This window comes from Dryobates pubescens, chromosome 34 (genome assembly GCF_014839835.1).
Source record: "Dryobates pubescens isolate bDryPub1 chromosome 34, bDryPub1.pri, whole genome shotgun sequence".
In the NCBI taxonomy this organism is placed as follows: domain Eukaryota; kingdom Metazoa; phylum Chordata; class Aves; order Piciformes; family Picidae; genus Dryobates; species Dryobates pubescens.
In genome coordinates this window covers 8,609,327-8,629,393 of record NC_071645.1, presented here as the reverse complement: position 1 = coordinate 8,629,393, position 20,067 = coordinate 8,609,327, and the positions used below count along the sequence as shown (strand labels likewise).

General features: G+C 62.5%; 1 protein-coding gene across 1 annotated transcript in view; it reads right to left on the bottom strand.

Moving 5' to 3' along the window:
- The window catches only part of CDON (cell adhesion associated, oncogene regulated), a 91,271-nt gene that overhangs the window by 35,618 nt on the left and 35,586 nt on the right, over positions 1–20,067 (bottom strand). The window contains exons 4-11 of the mRNA XM_054176015.1: positions 18,017–18,166; positions 17,715–17,858; positions 16,964–17,251; positions 16,155–16,424; positions 14,134–14,364; positions 6,912–7,144; positions 3,821–3,995; positions 1,894–2,022 (exon numbers count right to left, since the gene is read on the bottom strand). Coding sequence (XP_054031990.1) covers positions 1,894–2,022; positions 3,821–3,995; positions 6,912–7,144; positions 14,134–14,364; positions 16,155–16,424; positions 16,964–17,251; positions 17,715–17,858; positions 18,017–18,166 — 1,620 coding nt within the window. The remainder of the gene's footprint in view (positions 1–1,893; positions 2,023–3,820; positions 3,996–6,911; positions 7,145–14,133; positions 14,365–16,154; positions 16,425–16,963; positions 17,252–17,714; positions 17,859–18,016; positions 18,167–20,067) is intronic.

Genomic DNA, 20,067 nt, shown 5'->3' with positions numbered 1-20,067 from the left:
AGGCAATGGCCTCAGGCTGCCCCAGGGGAGGTTCAGGTTGGACATGAGGAACAATTTCTTCCCCTTGAGTTTTCACAAGGCCTGGCCCAGGCTGCCCAGGGCAGAGGTGGAGTGCCCATCCCTGGAGGGGTTTCAGAGCTGTGGAGCTGTGGTGCTTAGGGTTAAGGGCTGGACTCTATGATCTTTAAAGGTCTCTTCCAACCCAAATGGCTCTGTGATTCCTGCCATCAGGAATAAGCTTGTCCCTGGGACACCCCAGGAAATCATTCAGGGCAGGTAGCATCCACTGAGAACTCACAGCTCTGCCCTGGCACACTTTGACTCCTCTCCCATTTGCCTTCCTTCTCTGGATCCTTCCCAGGGGCAAAGGAGAGAAGCCCAGAGAGGGAGCTCAGCACAGAGCAGCAGCAGCTTTAGAAGGAGCAGCAAGAATGTGGGTGACAGGAGAAGGCCATCCTTAGAGAGCCAGCTGAGCAGGGAGCAGCATCCCCTGGCACACTGCCTGCTCTCCAGGGCATGAGGTGGCTCTGCCAAGCTGCTGGCTCCAAACACCCCATGGCAGGGCCTGAGCTGCTCCCTGCTGACTTGATGTGAAACCTGAGCTACCAAGGCAGGTTCTTGCCATGGGAGCTGCCTGACTGGAATGAAGTCACCCAGCTAAGCCCAGCCCCCCTCTGGAAACACAGAACCTGGCAGACCTCTGCCCTCACTGCCAGCAGTCACAGAATCACAGAAATGTTCAGGCTGGGAGAGGCCCTCAGGATCACCAAGTCCAACCCAGGACCCTTCTCTGCAAGGCTCAGCCCTAAACCAGAGCCCCAAGCACCACATCCAAACCTCCAGGTCCAGGCTTGGGGACTCCACCACCTCCCTGGGCAGCAGATCCCAGCCCCTGACCACTCTTGCTGGTGTCCAGTCCAACCCTGCCCTGCTGCAGCTGGAGGCCACTGCCTCTTGCTCTGTCACTAATGACCTGGGAGCAGAGACCAGCAGCAGCCTCTGCACAGCCTCCTCCCAGGGAGCTGTAGACAGCCAGGAGGTCTCCCTCAGCCTCCTCCTTTCCACCCTGACCATCCCCAGCTCCTTCAGTCTCTCCTCCCCAGATTGATTCTCCAGGCCCTTCCCCAGCTCCTTGCCCTGCTCTGCCCTGGCTCCAGCACCTCCACAGCTCTTGGACTGAGTGCCCAGAACTGAAGGCAGCACTCGAGGAGTGGCCTCCCCAGAGCTGAGCCCCAGGGCACAGTCCCCTCCCTGCTCCTCTGGACACAGCATTGCTGAGCCCAGCCAGGAGGTCTTTGGCTCTCTCGGCCCCCTGGGCACACTGCTGGCTCCTGTTCAGCTGCTTGTCCAGCAGCACCCCCAGGGTCCCTTCCTGCCAGCAGCTTTCCAGCCACACTGCCCCAAGCCTGCAGCATTGCCAGGGGTGGTTGTGCCCCAAGGGCAGGGCCTGGCACTTGGCCTGGTTGAAGCTCCTCCTGGGAATGCTGTCCATGGACCCAACCTATCCAAGTCCCAGCCCTGGTGCTGGGACAACACTGCCACCAACTTGGTGCCAGCTGATGCTGACACACTCTGTGTCTTCATCATCAATGAAGATGTTAAGCAGAAGTGGTCCCAGCACTGAGCCCTGAGGTGCCTGGCTGCCAGCTGGGTTTGACTCCACTGAGCACCACTCTTGGGATCCCTCCAGCCAGGGCTGTGCCCAGCAGGGCAGTGCTCAGCCAAGCCATGAGCAGCCAGCGTGTCCCACACCTGGGGCCCTGCACCAGAGAAGCTGAGGGGACAAGCAGGGCATGGAGGAGGTGCCAGGGGCACCTAGAGCAGTGGCAAAGATGAGTGGAGGAGGCTGAGTCCTGCCTGCAGCAGAGGGCTTGCAAAGCGGCCATCACCTACCTCCGCTGTGGCGAGAGGGCTCGGGCAGGACCACGCCGAAGCTGTTCGTCCCCTCCTGAAGGACAGGGGGCTTGGGGAGGCCCACGGGCGGGGAGGGGGCCTGGGTGTTCTTGGAGGATGGTGCTCTCTCTGAGAAAGAGTTGACAGAGAGGGGCTGGGTGAGAAGATGCAGTCTGTGGCCTCTCACAGCCTCCTGCTCGCTGAGGCCCGCAGGGCTGCGCCGGCTGCTGGCAGGGTCACAGCTCTGTCCCATCACCGAGGGACAACAGAGGCTGGAAGTGGCACACAGGGACCCCATGGGTAGAGGAATGTCTGTGGAAGCTGCATCTGGCCACTGGTGGACTGAGTGGGCTTTTGGGCAGGGGCAGAGGGCATGGGTCATGAATCCACAGGCTGTGTGGAACCAGAGGATGCCCTGGGTGGGAAGGGACCTCCAGGGCTCATCCAGTCCAACCCCCTGCAGTCAGCAGGGACATCTCCAACTGGAGCAGGCTGCTCAGAGCCCATCAAGCCTGGTCTTGAATGTCTCCAGGGATGGGGGCTCCAACAGCTCCCTGGGCAGCCTGTTCCAGGGTTCCACCACCCTCATGGTGCAGAACTTCCATGCAAGAGGGGACCTATAAGAAAGCTGGGGACAGAGGTTGGAGCAGGGCCTGCTGGGCCAGGCCAAGGGGGGATGGTTGGGAAGGCAAAGAGGGAGCTTGAGAGGGGAGAGAAGGAGAAATGGTTGAGCCTGAGGCTGGGGAGAGCCTGGCCCAGGCTGCCCAGAGAGGTGGAGCTGCCCCATGGCTGGCAGCAGGGCAGCTCAGGTTGGTTGGGGCTGGGAGCAGCCTGCTGTGCTTGGGGATGTCCCTGGGGGCTGCAGGGGCTGCCCTGGAGGAGCTTTGGGGGTCCCTTCCCACCCCAAACACTCTGCTTCTGGGGTTTTTAACAAGAATGTTCACCTCTCTGGGTCTCAGTATGGAAATTCTCTGATTTCTGCACACTTGAGAGCAGCCTCCAGAGAGCCTCTTCTGCTCATCACTGCCTGCACCCAGCCCCCAGAACAGCACAGAGCCTTTCCCCAAGGTGTCCACAAAGCACACCAGGAGCAGTCTGGTGGCACACAAAACCCTGCTGGTGCAGAGAGCTCCTTCTGTGATACCCTGAAGAACCCAACCGAGGGGGGGCTGCTCCTGACTTAGCTCCAGAGCAACCTTTAACATCCACCCAAGATCAGACTTGATGTGGCCCTGGGCAGCCTGCTCCAGCTGGAGGTGTCCCTGCTGCCTGCAGGCCAAGATGACCTTTGAGAGTCCCTTCCAACCCCATGCAATCTGTGAACCATCCCCAGAGGAACTCTCTCCAGCTTTTCACAGCTCCTCCTTCCCCAGAGCAGCACTCAGGGGAGGTTGCCCCACAGGGATTGGAACATTCAGAGGCTGCTCCTCAGCAGCTCAGCTGCAGAACATTTCATGCCTGGCTTCACAGACAGCACAGAGCTGATGTCACTGAATGTCCTCTGGCAAGGTGAAAATGATCAGAGGCTGCAGCAGCTCTGCTGTGGGCACAGGCTGAGGGAGCTGGGGCTGTGCAGCCTGCAGAGGAGAAGGCTCCAGGCAGACCTCAGAGCAACCTCCCAGTACCTGAAGGGCTACAAGGAGGCTGCAGAGGGACTGTCCCCAAAGGCCTGCAGGGACAGGAGCAGAGGCAACGGTTTGGGATGAGAGCAGAGCAGATTGGGATTGGAGGTGAGGAACAAGTTCTGCAGCAGGAGGCTGCTGGAAGGCTGCAGCAGGCTGCCCAGGGAGGTGGTTGAGGCTCCAGCCCTGGAGCTCTTGCAGGTGAGGCTGGAGAGGGCTGTGGGCAGCCTGCTGCAGTGGGGATGTCCCTGCTGCCTGCAGGGCTTGGGCTGGGGGAGCTCTGGGGGTGGCTGTGCTGCACCTACCTCTGCTGGTGCGGAAGGTCAGCATCGCAGGCTGCCCCTCCCCCGCCGCGCTCCGGGCCACCATCAGCACCTCGTAGAGGCTGGAGGGCTCCAGCTCGGTCAGCCGCAGCTGGTGCTCGCTGCCAGGCACCCGCACGGTGTGCCAGCCGCCCGCCGCGCCCGCGCCGTCCTCCAGCTGCGTGCCGGGGGGAAAGGCAACGTCAGCTGGCACCCAGCTGCTGGCACCCAGCTGCTGGCACCCAGCTGCTGGCACCCAGCTACTGGCACCCAGCTGCTGGCACTGCCAGCCCCAGAGCCCTGCCGTGGGCGCAGGCTGGGAGAGCTGGGGCTGTGCAGCCGGGAGGAGAGAAGGCTCCAGGCAGACCTCCCAGCAGCCTCCCAGCACCTGAAGGGCTCCAGGAGAGCTGGGGAGGGACTCTGGACAAGGGCTGGGAGTGCCAGGAGCAGGGACAATGGATTGAAACTGGAGCTGGGGAGCTGTGGTTGGAAAGCTGCAGCCTGGAGAGGGCCCTGGGGGGTTGGGTGGCAGTCAGTGCCCAGGAGCCAGCAGTGCCCAGGTGCCAAGCAGGGCAATGGCCTCCTGGCTTGGGGCAGAAGCAGGGTGGGCAGCAGGGCCAGGAGGTGACCATCCCCCTGTGCTCAGCACTGGGGAGGCCACAGCTGCAGGGCTGTGCTCAGCCCTGGGCCCTCCCTGCAGGAAGGCCACTGAGGGGCTGGAGCCTGCCCAGAGCAGGGCAGCCAGGCTGCAGAAGGGCCTGGAGCCCCTGGGCTGGAGGAGGGCTGAGGGAGCTGGGGGGGTTGAGGCTGGAGCAGAGGAGGCTGAGGGAGACCTCCTTGCTCTCTGCAGCTGCCTGCAGGGAGGTTGGAGCGAGGAGGGGGCAGCCTCTGCTCCTTGGTGCCAAGGGCCAGGAGCAGAGGCAATGGCTGCAGGCTGCAGCAGGGGAGGCTGAGGCTGGCTCTCAGGAGATCTTTCTGCCCTGGGAGGGTTCCCAAAGCTTGGCAGGGGCTGCCCAGGGCAGGGCTGGAGTCTCCCTCCCTGGGGGTGTTGCAGCCCCGTGTGGAGCTGGTGCTGAGGGACAGGGTTTGGTGCTGAGCCTTCAGTGCTGGGGGGAGGGCTGGGCTGGGGGAGCTGCAGGGCTCTGCCCATGGCATGGCTTCTGGGACCTTAGGAAGAAATTCTTTACCATGAGGCTGGGGAGACTCTGGCACAGGCTGCCCAGGGAGGCTGTGGACCTCATCCCTGGAGGTGTTCAGGGCCTGGCTGGATGAGGCCTTGAGCAGCCTGTGCTGGTGGGAGGTGTCCCTGCCCATGGCAGGGGGTTGGAACTGGATGAGCTTTAAGGTCCCTTCCCACCCAACCATTCCATGAATCCATGAATCCCAGCTTTGCCTTTCCTCCTGTATTGAAATCCCTTCCTGGCTCAAAGGGGTCAACCCCCCTAAGCCTTTGTTACTTCTGGAGGCTGCAACAGAAGTCCCCAGGGAGACTGAGGAGCTGGGAGGATTAATGAGTGGTTTCCTCTTCCCTGACTGAACCCCAGTGAGGTCACCAGCTCCAGGAGAGGCAGAGATGCAGGGCAGCCTCTTAATGCTTGACCTCTGCAGGGCAGAATTACCCCAAATCCCAAAGGAAAAGGCAAAGATTCCTCCACAAATAAACCACTGAGGCTGTGGTGAAGCTGAGCAGGCAGCTCTGGACACCAGGGATTAGCTGAGGGTAGGCCTCAGCTCTCTGCTCCAGCATCTTCTCATGAAGCCACCAGAAGGGTCTGATCCCCCCCAGTTAGGGCTTTTTCCCCCTCTTAAAAGGGGGAAATTCATCAAAGCACTGAAGGACACCAGGAGCACACCTCCATGGGCAGCTCCTACACGTGGCAGGGGCTGTTGGGAGTGACAGGGAAGCAGCCAAAAGGAACCACTCAGAGCCTGCAGTGCCCCAAGAGCCCCCTCGGGAGGAGGGATTCTAGCAGCAGGCTTTGGCAGCAGGGGCCAGGAACCACCAGGTCAAAACTCTGAAGTGTTCCCTGGGGGCTAAAGGCAGGATCAGCATGCAGAGGGGTCAAAAGCTCAGGAAAATAGACCAAGCAGCTTCCCCTGGCAGGGAAGGGCTGGCTGGGGGGAGCAGGCACAGGCATGGCTCAGTTTGAGATGTAACCCAGGGAGGTGATCTCCAGAGGTCCCTTCCAGCCCCTGCCACGCAGTGACTGAGCCCAGCACTGACACAGATGAAAGCACTGAATCGTTTTGAGACCTTCCAGTTCCTGGAGCCCAGCCCTGCACCCAGCCCTGCCAGGGCACCACCAAGCCATGGCCTCAGCACCACAGCTCCACAGCTCTGAAACCCCTCCAGGGAGGAGGACTCCGCCACTGCCCTGGGCAGCCTGGGCCAGGCCTTGAGAACCCTCAAGGGGAAGAAATTGTTCCTCATGTCCGACCTGAACCTCCCCTGGGGCAGCTTGAGGCCATTGCCTCTTCTCCTGTCCCTTGGTACCTGGGAGCAGAGCCCAAGCCCCACCTGGCTCCAGCCTCCTTGCAGGGAGCTGCAGAGAGCAAGGAGGTCTCCCTCAGCCTCCTCTGCTCCAGCCTCACCACCCCCAGCTCCCTCAGCTGCTCCTCCCCAGCCCTCTTCTCCAGACCCTTCCCCAGCTTCCTTGCCCTTCCCTGGCCCTGCTGCAGCCTCTCAAGGTCCTGCTGGGAGCCAGCAGCCCAGAGCTGAAGGCAGCACTCCAGGGGTGGCCTCAGCAGTGCCCAGCCCAGGGGCACAATCCCTGCCCTGCTCCTGCTGCCCACAGCATTGCTGCTGCAGGCCAGGCTGCTGGTGGCCTTCTTGCCCAGCTGGGCACCCCCTGGCTCCTCTGCAGCTGCTGGCACCCAGCACCCCCAGGGCCTTTGCTGCTGGGCACTTTGCAGCCCCTCTGGCCCAGCCTGGAGCCTTGCTGGGGTTGTGGTGAGCCAAGGGCAGGACCCAGCCCTTGGCCTTGCTGAGCCTCATGCCCTTGGCCTTGGCTGCTCCCTGCAGCCTGCCCGGGTGCCAGCAGGTCAGTGCCCGGCTGGCCCTGCAGGCTCAGCTCCCCAGCCCCGGGCCCCTTACCTTGCGGTACTTCACGAAGTAGGCGTTGATGGGCAGCCCCCCGGCGCGCCCCGGCCGCCACACCAGGGTGTAGGCATCGGCCTTGGGGGTCTGGGGGGGGCTGAGGATGATTGGGGCTTCGGGGGGGGCTGCTCCCTCCGAGGCCTTCTCCGTCACCGCCGCCGCGCCCGGAGCTCCGCCGCTCGGCGCCGCCTCGCCCGGGGCCGCTGCCGCAGGGCTGGGTCCCGAGGGCGCTGCAAGGCAGGGGGCAGGTTGCAGCTGCTGCAGGTGCAGCCCACGCCGGGCACACCGCAGCAGCCAACGGCATCGCCTCCACAGTAGCCAGGCCAGGAGCTCAGCCCCCTGCCCAGCTGGGCTGGGGTCGTTTGCCGAGTTCCTCGCTCAAGGGAGAAGGAAAACCTGAACCTCAGCATCCCCAGGCACCTCCTGAGCTGCACCCCCTGAGCTGCACCCCGAGCTGCACCCCCTGAGCTGCACCTCCTGAGCTGCACCCCGAGCTGCACCCCCTGAGCTGCACCCCGAGCTGCACCCCCTGAGCTGCACCCCCTGAGCTGCACCTCCTGAGCTGCACCCCCTGAGCTGCACCCCAAGCTGCACCCCCTGAGCTGCACCCCCTGAGCTGCACCCCCTGAGCTGCACCCCAAGCTGCACCCCCTGAGCTGCACCCCCTGAGCTGCACCCCAAGCTGCACCTCCTGAGCTGCACCCCCTGAGCTGCACCCCAAGCTGCACCTCCTGAGCTGCACCCCCTGAGCTGCACCCCAAGCTGCACCCCCTGAGCTGCACCCCCTGAGCTGCACCCCAAGCTGCACCTCCTGAGCTGCACCCCCTGAGCTGCACCCCAAGCTGCATCCCCTGAGCTGCACCTCCTGAGCTGCACCCCAAGCTGCACCCCCTGAGCTGCACCTCCTGAGCTGCAACCCCTGAGCTGCACCCCAAGCTGCACCCCAAGCTGCACCCCCTGAGCTGCACCCCAAGCTGCACCTCCTGAGCTGCACCCCAACCTGCACCCCCTGAGCTGCACCCCGAGCTGCACCCCCTGAGCTGCACCCCCTGAGCTGCACCCCGAGCTGCACCCCCTGAGCTGCACCCCCTGAGCTGCACCCCAAGCTGCACCTCCTGAGCTGCACCCCAACCTGCACCCCCTGAGCTGCACCCCGAGCTGCACCCCCTGAGCTGCACCCCCTGAGCTGCACCCCAAGCTGCACCCCCTGAGCTGCACCCCCTGAGCTGCACCTCCTGAGCTGCACCTCCTGAGCTGCACCCCGAGCTGCACCCCCGAGCTGCACCCCAAGCTGCACCTCCTGAGCTGCACCCCCTGAGCTGCACCTCCTGAGCTGCACCTCCTGAGCTGCACCCTGAGCTGCACCCCCTGAGCTGCACCCCAAGCTGCACCTCCTGAGCTGCACCCCCTGAGCTGCACCCCAACCTGCACCCCTGAGCTGCACCTCCTGAGCTGCACCCCCTGAGCTGCACCCCAAGCTGCATCCCCTGAGCTGCACCTCCTGAGCTGCACCCCAACCTGCACCCCCTGAGCTGCACCCCGACCTGCACCCCCTGAGCTGCACCCCCTGAGCTGCACCCCCTGAGCTGCACCCCAAGCTGCATCCCCTGAGCTGCACCTCCTGAGCTGCACCCCAAGCTGCACCCCCTGAGCTACACCTCCTGAGCTGCAACCCCTGAGCTGCACCCCAAGCTGCACCCCCTGAGCTGCACCCCAAGCTGCACCCCAAGCTGCACCCCCTGAGCTGCACCCCAAGCTGCACCCCCTGAGCTACACCTCCTGAGCTGCACCCCAACCTGCACCCCCTGAGCTGCACCCCGAGCTGCACCCCCTGAGCTGCACCCCCTGAGCTGCACCCCAAGCTGCACCCCCTGAGCTGCACCCCAAGCTGCACCCCGAGCTGCACCCCCTGAGCTGCACCCCGAGCTGCACCCCCTGAGCTGCACCCCGAGCTGCACCCCAAGCTGCACCCCCTGAGCTGCACCCCCTGAGCTGCACCCCGAGCTGCACCCCCTGAGCTGCACCCCGAGCTGCACCCCAAGCTGCACCCCCTGAGCTGCACCCCCTGAGCTGCACCCCAAGCTGCACCCCCTGAGCTGCACCCCCTGAGCTGCACCCCAAGCTGCACCCCCTGAGCTGCACCCCCTGAGCTGCACCCCAAGCTGCACCCCCTGAGCTGCACCCCCGAGACACAAACAGTGGCAGTGCAGATCAGGAGCAGAGGAGGGCTCAAGGCTGTGCCTGAGACACAGGGAGGAGGATCTTACACCCAGCTGGTCACACAAGGAGCTTTTGGTGGCCCCAGCTGGTGAGCACAGGAGGTCATTCTCCTGGCCCTGCGCCTGCAGCTGCACTTTCCATCAGCTCTGAAGGCTGCAGGGCTGAGCTGCTTCAGCTGAGGGTCTGTGCTGGGAACCAGCCTGGTTTGCAGGCAGATCTGACTTGCCATTCAGCACCAACATGTCCAGAAACCCTGCTCCAGCCTCCTCCATCACACTGAGTCCTGCCTGACCACCCTGCTGGCTTTCTGTCCGCTGTGACCCACAGCAGTGGACAAGGAAAGAGCTATGGCTGTCACCTACCTGCTCTCTCTAAAGCCTTGGACTCAGCTGCCCACAGGATCCTTCTCTACCACAGAAAGACATGGCCTGGATGGGAGGACTGCTGGGTGGACAATGAGCTGGTTGGATGGCATCCAAGGGGTAGAGGCCAATGGTTTGGTGCCATGTGGAAGTCAGTGAGCAGTGGTGTCCCTCAGAGCCCACACTGGGACCAGAGCTGGTTAATATCTTCAACAATGATCTAGACCTGGAGACTGAGTGACCCTCAGCAAGGCTGGAGATGACACCCAGCAGGGAGGGGCAGGGATGGGATCCACACAGAGGGACCTGGATGGGCTGGAGAGGTGGAGCTGTGTGACCCTCCTGAGGAACAACAAGGCCAAGGGCAAGGTCCTGCAGCTGGCTCAGGACAGCCCCAGGGCCAGCCCAGGCTGGGGCTGAGGAGAAGGCCTTGGGGGTGCTGGGGGTGCAGAGCTGGCCAGGAGCCGGCACCCAGCGCTGCCAGCCCAGCCCCAGCCTGGCCTGGGCTGAGCCCCAGCAGGGTGGGCAGCAGGGGCAGGGAGGGGATTCTGCCCCTCTGCTGGGCTCTGCTCACCCCCCCTGCAGGGCTGGGGCAGCTCTGGAGCCCTCAGCACAGCACAGGCAGGGAGCTGGGGCAGCAGGGCCAGAGGAGGCCACAGCAGTGCTGGCAGGGCTGGAAGCCCTCTGCTGGGAGCCAGGCTGAGAGAGTTGGCCTTGGGCAGCCTGCAGAGGAGAAGGCTCCAGGGACACCTTCTGGTGGCCTCCCAGCACCTGAAGCAAGCTGGGCACAGAGGCTGGAGCAGGGCCTGCTGGGCCAGGCCAAGGGGGGATGGTTGGGAAGGCAAAGAGGGAGCTTGAGAGGGGAGAGAAGGAGAAATGGTTGAGCCTGAGGCTGGGGAGAGCCTGGCCCAGGCTGCCCAGAGAGGTGGAGCTGCCCCATGGCTGGCAGCAGGGCAGGGCAGGTTGCTTGGGGCTGGGAGCAGCCTGCTGTGGCTGGGGATGTCCCTGGGGGCTGCAGGGGGCTGCCCTGGATGCCCTTGGGTCCCACCCAAACCCTTCCATGATTTCCCTTGCCTGGCACCAAAAGCAGAGCAAACACCCAAGCGCTGCTCCAGGACAGGCTGCCAGACAACGACTGAAAAGCTCTCCTGGGGTGACCTGGGGCTCATCTCATTCCAGGCAGGATAGCTGGGGGGTGGGGGGAGGGATGTTGGACATCTTGAGCTCACCCAGGCCGAGCAAACCTTCAGTGCAGAAGGTTTGGGAAGCTGCAGGCTGCAGGCAGGGGGCTGCCAGATGCTGTGTGCCCTGTCCCCACGGGCAGGGCCCTGGGGTTTATGTTACGTGCGGGGTCTGGAAGGGGACAGCAGTGAGGGGAACTTGGTTTACAAACCAAACAAATGCCTTGGAAATGAAAAGCCCTGGGCAGCCCCAGCCTGGCTGCCTTGGATTCCTCCAAACCTCCATTAAAATACCAGCAGCAAGTGTGGCTGCTATTCTTGGCCCCTCTTTCAGAAGGCTGGGAAGGAAAAGTTCTCTTCTCCTGGCGAGGCAGCCACGCTCCCAGCCAGCTCCCCCTGGCTGGCTGCTCCTCACTGACCCTGGGATGCCACCAAAGCCAGCCCAGGGGGCTCTGCTGTGGGCACAGGCTGAGGGAGCTGGGGCTGTGCAGCCTGGAGAAGGCTCCCTCCAGGCAGACCTCAGAGCAACCTCCCAGAGGAAGGTTGGAACTCAGAGCAACCTTGAGGCTCCATCCCTGGAGATGTTCAAGGTGAGGCTGGAGAGGGCTGTGGGCAGCCTGCTCCAGTGGGGATGTCCCTGCTGCCTGCAGGGGTTGGACTGGGGGAGCTCTGGAGCTCCCTTCCAGCCCAGCCCACTCTATGATTTTGTGAGCTGCAGCTTGCTGAAAGCATCCCCAGAAGGATCTCCCACTCCTGTTGGGACCAAACTCCGCAGCCACTGCAGGAGGAAGAAGCTCCAGGGCAGAGTGGTTGATCTCAGAGGGTTTGTGGGTGGGCAGGGCATGGTTTCAGGCCTGCCAGCACAGGGCAATGGACTCTGAGGGGTGGGGAGAGGCTGTGGTTGAGGCTGGTGACAGCAGAGCTGCAGTCCTGGCTGTGTTTATGGCTGCCCCAGGGCAGCGAGGCAGCGGCTGGGGAGGGGCTGGGGGCCCTGCTCTGGAACACACACCCCGGGGTCACCATTCCCAGGGAGCAGCTGGGAGCTGAGCTCTGCCTCCTCCAGGCTGTGCCATGCCTGTGGCCAGGCTGCTGCAGTGTCCTCACACGCTGCCCTGGCTGCTGCCTGCAGCCCCAGCCCTGTCTCCTGTGCCGCTTAGGCTTTGCTTGCTCAGCTCCCCAGCCCCAGAGGGAAACAGAGCAGCACTGAGCTGGTCACAAGTCCCCAGCTTGGGCACTACAGAATCCCAGAGCCAGCATGGAGGGGGTGGGAAGGGACCCCTGGAGCTCCCCCAGCCCAAGCCCTGCTCCAGCAGGGCACCCCCAGCAGCCTGCCCAGGGGCACAGTGCCCAGGGGGGGTTGGAAGCTCTCCACACCAGGACACTCCACAACCTCTCTGGGCAGCCTGCTCCAGGCCTCCAGCACCCTCCCAACAAACAACTTTCTCTTCCTGTTCAGATGGCACCTCCTGGGCTCCACTTTGTGCCCAGTGGCCCTTGGCCTGTCCCTGGGCACCACTGAGCAGAGTCAGTGAGAGTGTTCTCCTTCATTTCATGGAATGGGCTGGGTTGGAAAGGACCTTAAAGACCATCTAGTTCCACGCCATGGGCAGGGACATCTTCAGCAGGCCAGGCTGCTCAAGGCCAAATCCAAACTGGCTCTGTTGGCCCTCATGAGGCTGGCCTGGGCCCAGCTCTCCATCCTGTCCAAGTCCCTCTGGATGGATCCCTTCTCTCCAGCACTGTCAACCTCTCCACACGGCTTGGGGTCATCAGCAAATGTGCTGAGGGTGGCTCCATCCCACTGCCCAGGTCACCAACAGCCCTGGCCCCAGCACTGGGCCCTGAGGACACCACTTGGCACTGGCCTCCACCTGCCACTGAGCCACTGAGCATCACTGGCTGCACTCATCAGCCCAACTCCTTATCCAGCAAGCACTCCACCCCCCAAACCCACGTGCAGAAGTTCTTCTGGAGTGTTCAGCAGCTCTGGGAAGCTACCACCCTGCATGCAGCCACCAGCACTGCTCAGAAAGGACCTAAAATAAGGCAGCCTGGGGCTGTCATTTGGCAGTTTGGTGGTTTCTCACTCGCAGGGCAGCTGCAGCTGTCCTGCCCCCTTCTGAACCCAGGCAGTGAATCATGCTGGGGAACAGCTCCAGCAGCAGGAGGACAAAAAAATCCTTCTGCAGCCACAGAAGCTTCTCTGACTGTGTGCTGCCGAGGCTGAGGGCTGCTGGAGATGATCCCATGGCCAAACAACCTCCCTGCAGCCACAGCTGGAGTCCTTCAGGTGCTTCCCAAGAGTCACCTGGCACAAACTCTTCTTTCAAACACCTCAGCACCTGAGCCTGGCTGCAGCTCTAAAACCCTGGCAGCTCCCAGAAACCGCTTCAGGACTTGCAGACCAAACCCAGATGGTTTCACCACCTCCTGCCCCAGCAGCAGCAGTGGCTTGGACACCACAGGCAGGTCACAGCCAGAGCTGCCAGGGAGCTGCTGGTGAAGGGCTGGGGTGTGCTGGGTGACACAGGCTGAGCTCTGGGGTGATGCTGAGCTTTGTGCTTCCACTCTGCCAGGTCCAGCAGTGACCTCTTTGGGAAGCTACACAAGATCAGCTCCTTGAGGTTTCTCCTTCCAGACTCCCAGTGAAGCCTTCAGTGCCTTTGCAAAGCATGGCAGTGAGTGTTAAACTCCAGCTGCTGGGCATCAAGGGCTTGAGATATGGAGCCATGGATTATATCCTGCTGACCTGGAATCCCAGCATGGGGGTGGGAAGGGACCCCTGGAGCTCATCCAGTCCAAGCCCTGCTCCAGCAGGGCACCCACAGCAGCCTGCCCAGGGGCACAATGCCCAGGGGGGGTTGGAAGCTCTCCACACCAGGACACTCCACAACCTCTCTGGGCAGCCTGCTCCAGGCCTCCAGCAGCCTCCCAACAAACAACTTTCTCCTCCTGTTCCAGTGGCACCTCCTGGGCTCCACTCTGTGCCCAGTGCCCCTTGGCCTGCTGGATAAATCCTGCTGACACTCAGCTGAAGTGAGCTGAGCCTGCACTCAGCTGAGCCTCTTGAGCCACTTCATTTATCTAAACATCCCTCAGCTCTTGAGAAGGGACCTTGGGGCACCCAATCCTGTTCTTAATGTCACCTAACAGTTCTTGTCACACATAAGAGCACTGAGGCCATGCAAGAGACCTTTGTGCTCTGCCTAAGGTGGACAGGAGGAACTGGGCCATGAAGACAGCCCTGGCTCCTTTGCTTCGCTCCCCAGGGCCCCCCAGCACCCCCTTGCTTTTACAGCTCTTCATTTGAGGTGCTCCTGCCCTCAGCCAGGCTCTGTCCTTGGTGCTTGGGGCTCACCCACTGTGAGGAGGGCTTTGGCCAGGGCAGAGCCATGCTGGCTGGTGGCCTCACAGCTGTGCTCCCCGGCCAGCTCCGGGCAGGGAGCTGGAGCCCGCGGGAGACGGAGGGGGCAGCCGTGCTGCTGCTCCCCAGCAGGGCTTGAGGAGCTCCCTGAGGGTGTGAGTGAGGCAGCTGGGCAGAGGAGCTGGGCAGGAGCCCTCTGCTGTCGTACCAGCAGATGGTGGGCAGGGGCAGGCCGGTGGCATTGCAGGACAAGGTCACCTCCCCACCGGCCCTCACCGTGGTGCTGCTGGGGGGAGAGACAATCACTGGCCTGGAGCCTTTGCCTGGGGGGAAAACAACACAACCAGAGGATCAGTTTGGTGCAGGAGGATGAAGCTCAGCACCAGCATGGGGCAGTGCAACTGCTCAAGTCCCAGGTGCTTCACTGGAAGCAGTTTTAGAACCATGTTTCCCTGGAGAGCCTGGCCCAGGCTGCCCAGAGAGGTGGAGCTGCCCCATGCCTGGAACCTCTCCAGGGCAGGTTGTTTGGGGCTCTGAGCAGCCTGCTCTGGGTGGGGATGTCCCTGCTGGCTGCAGGGGGCTGGACTGGGTGAGCTTGGAAGGTCCTTTCCAACCCCCAGTCCATGATGTGGTGATCTCAGGGGACCTGGGTGAGAACATTAACTCAAGCATCATTTTCTAGGTCAAGGGCTTGGGCAGAGGGGTTGGACTGGGTCTGCTCCAGAGGTCCTTCCCATCCCCACCATGCTGGGGTCCTGTGGGGTGCTCCTGGCTGAGCTTGACAGGGCTCTTCCCTCCCAAGCCATCCCATGATCCTACCACAGGAGCAGCCTCTCCAGACCTCCTCTGCAGGCTAACCAGAGAGCAGCTCCAGCAGTGGACTTGATGACCTTGAAGGTCTCTTTCAACCGAAACGATTCCAGGATCAGCTGAGACTTGTGCTGAGCAAAGGCTGCCAGCAAACCACAGTCAGACCTGAGCTGCAGTGCTCTGAACACTGAAAGTCTGGCTCCAGTGAGGAGCACAGCATGGGCAAGTCCAGCTTAGACAAGTCCAGCTCAGCCCAGCAGGTCCCAAAGCATCTGCTCAAGCAGCTTCTGTGCAGCTCAGCTCAATATTAAGAGGCACAGAGAAGGACAAAACCTTTGCTACATGACAGGAAGAAGAGGGACAGCAGAGGTCTGTCCAGCATCCCTGTGCTAGCAGAAATCAAGTCCTAGGTGGTGGAAAGTATCTTGGGCTGAAATGTCATCAGGAAGGCCCTGGGACTGCTGTGCCAGAATAAATCATCTGCAGTGTGACCAGCAGCTGACTGACCTGAGCTGGAGAGCTGGGAGGTGGAAAGAGAAACACCCCAGGAACAGCTGAATCCCTAAACCCACAGGACCCCAGCATGGAGGAAGTGGGAAGGGACCCCTGGAGCTCCCCAGTCCAACCCCACTGCTCCAGCAGGGCACCCAGGGCAGCTTGCCCAGGGGCACAATGCCCAGGGGGAGTTGGAAGCTCTCTACACCAGGACACTCCACAACCTCTCTGGGCAGCCTGCTCCAGGCCTCCAGCACCCTCCCAACAAACAACTTGCTCCTCATGGTTAGGAGGAACCTTCTGGGGTCCAGTTTGTGCCCAATGCCCCTTGGCCTGGCACTGGGCACCACTGAACAAAGCTTAGTCCCATAGTCCTGACTGCTACTCCTGAAGTATTGATCAGCATTGGTCAGAGCCCCTCTGGGGCTGCTCTGCTGCAGGCTCTCAGCCCCAGGGCTCTCAGCCTTGGCTCCTGCCAGAGCTGCTCCAGGCCCCTCAGCAGCTTCCCAGCCTCCCCTGCCCTCTCTCCAGCACTTCTCTGGCCCTCTGCCCCTGGGCAGCACACAACTGCCCCCAGGGCTCCAGAGGTGGCCTCAGCAGGGCAGGGCAGAGGGGCAGCACAACCTCCCTTGCCCTGCTGCTGCCCACACTCTTCTCCACGCACTTCAGGAGGCTGCTGCCTTCCTCACCTCAGAGCAGCTCTTTGTCAGCTCTGCTGCAAGCAGTGGTCACAAACACCACTTTGTGGTTAAAACCAGAGCAAAGCTGGAAGCACAGAAGGTCGATTTGAGTTCTGGAGGGCTCCTACCTGTCTGGACACGGAGGCTGCCGCTGGCCTGCACGAAGCCCAGGCTGTTGTGAGCCATGCACTGGTAGACGCCGGCGTCCTGGCTGCTGACGCCGCGGATCCGCAGGCGGCTGCCGGCCAGCAGGTGCCGCGGGGACGGCCGCAGCGGAGCTGCGTTGTGCAGCCAGGACAGGCTGGGGGCAGGGCTGCCGCGGACCTCGCACCAGAAGTGCACGGATCCGCCCGCGGCCACCACCTCATCCTGCAGCCCCCTGGAGATGGAGGGAGGTTCTGGAGAGGGAAACGACGGCAGGTGAGGCACTGCTGGTGGCCCTCACTCATAGCAACAAAGAAGGGCTTGGGTGGGAAGAGACCCCCAAAATCCTGCAGTCCCAACCCCCTGCCATGGGCAGGGACCCCCCTCCCCCCCCCCCCCTAGCCCAGGTTGCTCAGGGCCTCCTCCAGCCTGGCCTTGAACAGCTCCAGGGAGGAGGCAGCCACAGCCTCCCTGGGCAGCCTGTGCCAGGCTCTCCCCTCCCTCACTCTGAGGAATTTCTTCCTCCTCTCCAGTCTCAATCTGCCCTCCTCAAGCCTCCAGCTCCCCACCACTTGGCAGGCAGGCAAACAGCTCAGCTCCTCCCTGGGAGCTCCTTGGCTGTTTGCTTCAGCCTGTGAAGGGTCTGGAGAGGAAGGCTCCCAGCTCTGGAGGGGCTGAGAAGTCATCCTGGGCAGACCTCCAGGCAGGAGCGGTTGGCACTCGGGTGCCGACCGCAGCCAGCAGGCAGAGGCAGCGCTCACGCCCTGGATCTGAGGCTCCCTTTGCTCCTTACCAAGCACTGTCAGGGAGTAGTTCCTGTGCTCCACCACTCCAGAGCCATTCCCCACCACGCAGGAGTAGTTCCCAGCATCAGACACCTCCAGCCTGTCTGTCACCAGGTGGGAGTGGAGCAGCCTCCAGCTGCCCCTGCGGAGCGCGTCGCGGCCGTCCTTCAGCCAGCGGATGGAGGCCGGGGGCGAGCCGCTGACCACACACTCCAGGGTCAGGGGGCTGTGACGAGGCACTGCCAGGCTCTGGGGGGACAGGGGGTGAAGGATGTGGAAGCCACCTGAGGAAGAGCCTGGAAGAAAGGAGATGAGGCCTGTCAGCAGCCACACGCTGCCATCCCAGCCGTGAGGCTGCCACGGTGGCTCCTCCTGGTGACTAAGCCCCAGGAGCCTGTGGGATCAGCAGCAATCCCCTCCCAGCCCCTCCTGCGATTTGGGAAACAGCCCTGCTGCTCCCCCACAGGGAAGGGAAGTGAGAACTGACAGTGCAAATAGTGCAGAGGAGTTTGACTCAGCTTGGAGTTAGAGAGCAGTGGGGATGGCAGGGCTGGGAAGGGACCTGTGGAGCTCATCCAGTCCAACCCAGAACCTCCCTTGCCCTGCTGGCCACGCTCTTCTCCATGCCCCCAGGACACCTTGCTGCTCCTGGGCTGTTGTCCCCAGCACTCCCAGCTCCTTCTCCCCACTGTAGGCTGCTCTGGCCATGCTGAACACCTGGGGCCACTGCTGCCTGCACCTGAGCTGTGCTGCACTCACTGCTCACTGCCAGCCTGCGCCCCGCGGGCTCCGTCCGCAGCTCTCCGGTCAGGGGGTTGTAGGCTGCACATCTGTAGGAGCCTTTGTCTTCCAAAGAGACATTCAGGATCTGCAGGTTCCCAGATGGAAGGATCAGGTAGTTGTCTAGAGAGGCAGGGAAGGGAGACAAGGAGATTGGGTTTGCAGGGACTCAGGAGGTCTCCACAGAAGTTCTCCAAGCTGCTGGAGAGGCTTTGCCTTTAATGCCAAGAGAAAAGTGCAGGGCAGCTGGTGTGGGCCAGGGGCACCAAACATCTCCTCACCTGTGGACTGCTCCAGCCACCTTCCCTTCACCTGAAAGCGCACCTGGGCCTCTGGGTGACTTTCTGGCACCTTGCAGCCCAGCAGAGCTGTTCCTCCTTCCTCTGCTGCCACAGCAGCCGGCGGCACCCACGGCTCGAAGTCACCTAAGCCTGGGAGAGAGGTGGGGAAAGGTGAGGAGCAGCCAAGGCTTAGGGCAGGGCATGGGCAGCAAGCTCAGGATGGGTTTCACAGCTTCCCAGATTGCACTGGCTTGGAAGGAACCCTCCAAGGTCAACCTGTGCACCCCCCCCCACAGGCAGCAGGGACACCTCCAAAGCAGGCTGCCAGGGGCACATCCAGGCTGATCTTGGAGGTCTGCAGGGACTGAGGGCACCCTCAGCAAGTCTGCAGATGGCACCAAGCTGAGTGGTTGTGGTTGGTGAGACTGAAAGACAGGATGGGATCCATCCAGAGGGTCCTGGGCAGGCTGCAGAGCTGTGCTGAGAGAACCTCAGGAGGTTCAATGAGGCCAAGGCCAAGGTCCTGCCCCTGGGTCAGGGCAACCCTGGGTAGCCCCAGGCTGGGGGGGAGGAGAGTGAGAGCAGCCCTGCAGGGAAGGCCTTGGGGGTGCTGGGGGGGAGCAGCTGGGCAGGAGCCAGCAATGGGCACTGGCAGCACAGGAGGCCAAGGGCAGCCTGGGCTGCATCCAGAGCAGTGTGGCCAGAGCTGGAGAGAGGATCCTGCCCCTCTGCTCTGCTCTGGGGAGACCTCACCTGCAGGGCTGGGGCCAGCTCTGGAGCCCTCAACACCAGAGGGACCTGGAGCTGCTGGAGAGGCTCCAGGCTGTTCACATCAACAAGCAACAACTTTTCTGTGGCCTGCAGCATGAAACCCTCCTGTGCTCCGACCATAGAACCACAGAATGGGTTGGGTTGGAAGGGAGCTCCAGAGCTCCCCCAGCCCAAGCCCTGCAGGCAGCAGGGACATCCCCACTGCAGCAGGCTGCCCACAGCCCTCTCCAGCCTCACCTGCAAGAGCTCCAGGGCTGGAGCTGCTGCAGCCTTCCAGCAGCCTCCTGCTGCAGAACTTGTTCCTCACCTCCAATCCCAATCTGCTCTGCTCTCATCCCAAACCATTGCCTCTGCTCCTGTCCCTGCAGGCCTTTGGGGACAGTCCCTCTGCAGCCTCCTTGTAGCCCTTCAGGTACTGGGAGGTTGCTCTGAGGTCTGCCTGGAGCCTTCTCCTCTGCAGGCTGCACAGCCCCAGCTCCCTCAGCCTGTGCCCACAGCAGAGCTGCTGCAGCCTCTGATCATCTTTGTGGCCTCCTCTGGAGCCTCTCCATCAGGTCCATGTCCCTCTTGTGTTGAGGGCTCCAGAGCTGGATGCAACCAAAGGGTCACCAAAGGGTCAGCTTCAAGGTGGGAATGGTGAGGGAGGAGTCCCAGCACCCCTCAGCTGCCCAAGGAAAAGCAAAGCAGAGCTGAGCTGAGGAGATGCAGAGGAGCAGGGGGAGGGCAGAGATGAGCAGCAGCCTGGCTCCGGAAGCAGCCACAGACAACCTGCTCCAGCAGCAGGAAGCCTGCCTGTGAGGAAGGTGGAACTGGCTCTGTGCTTACCATCAACACAACTCCCAGCACCTCCCACTCCTTGCCACGGGCCATGAGGCCAGCAGGAAGCTCCCAGCACCTCCTGCTCTGCTTCCATAACCTGCAGAGGAGGAGAGAAGTGACTCTGCTCCTCCCTGCGCGTTCAAAGCCTCCCCGAGGCGGTGAAGTTTTGCTACGTTAGCCACCCCTGGAGCTCTCCTGAGAGGGGCTTGCCATGGGTCAGTTCTTTACCAAAACACTTGGCCCTTGCCTGTAAGAAGCCTTCCTCCCAGGGGGGCTGTGGACATGCTCCATAGCTGAGTGCCCTCCTGGAGAAATCACTCAGCTCCTGTCTGACAAAGGCCTGATTCAGCCCCCCCCCGACCAGCCCGAGGAGACAGGGAGGAACATTCTGTTGCCATTCCCAGCACCACATCCTCCTCTCCACGTGGAAAACATCATCCTTGCCCTCCTGCATGCCTTCA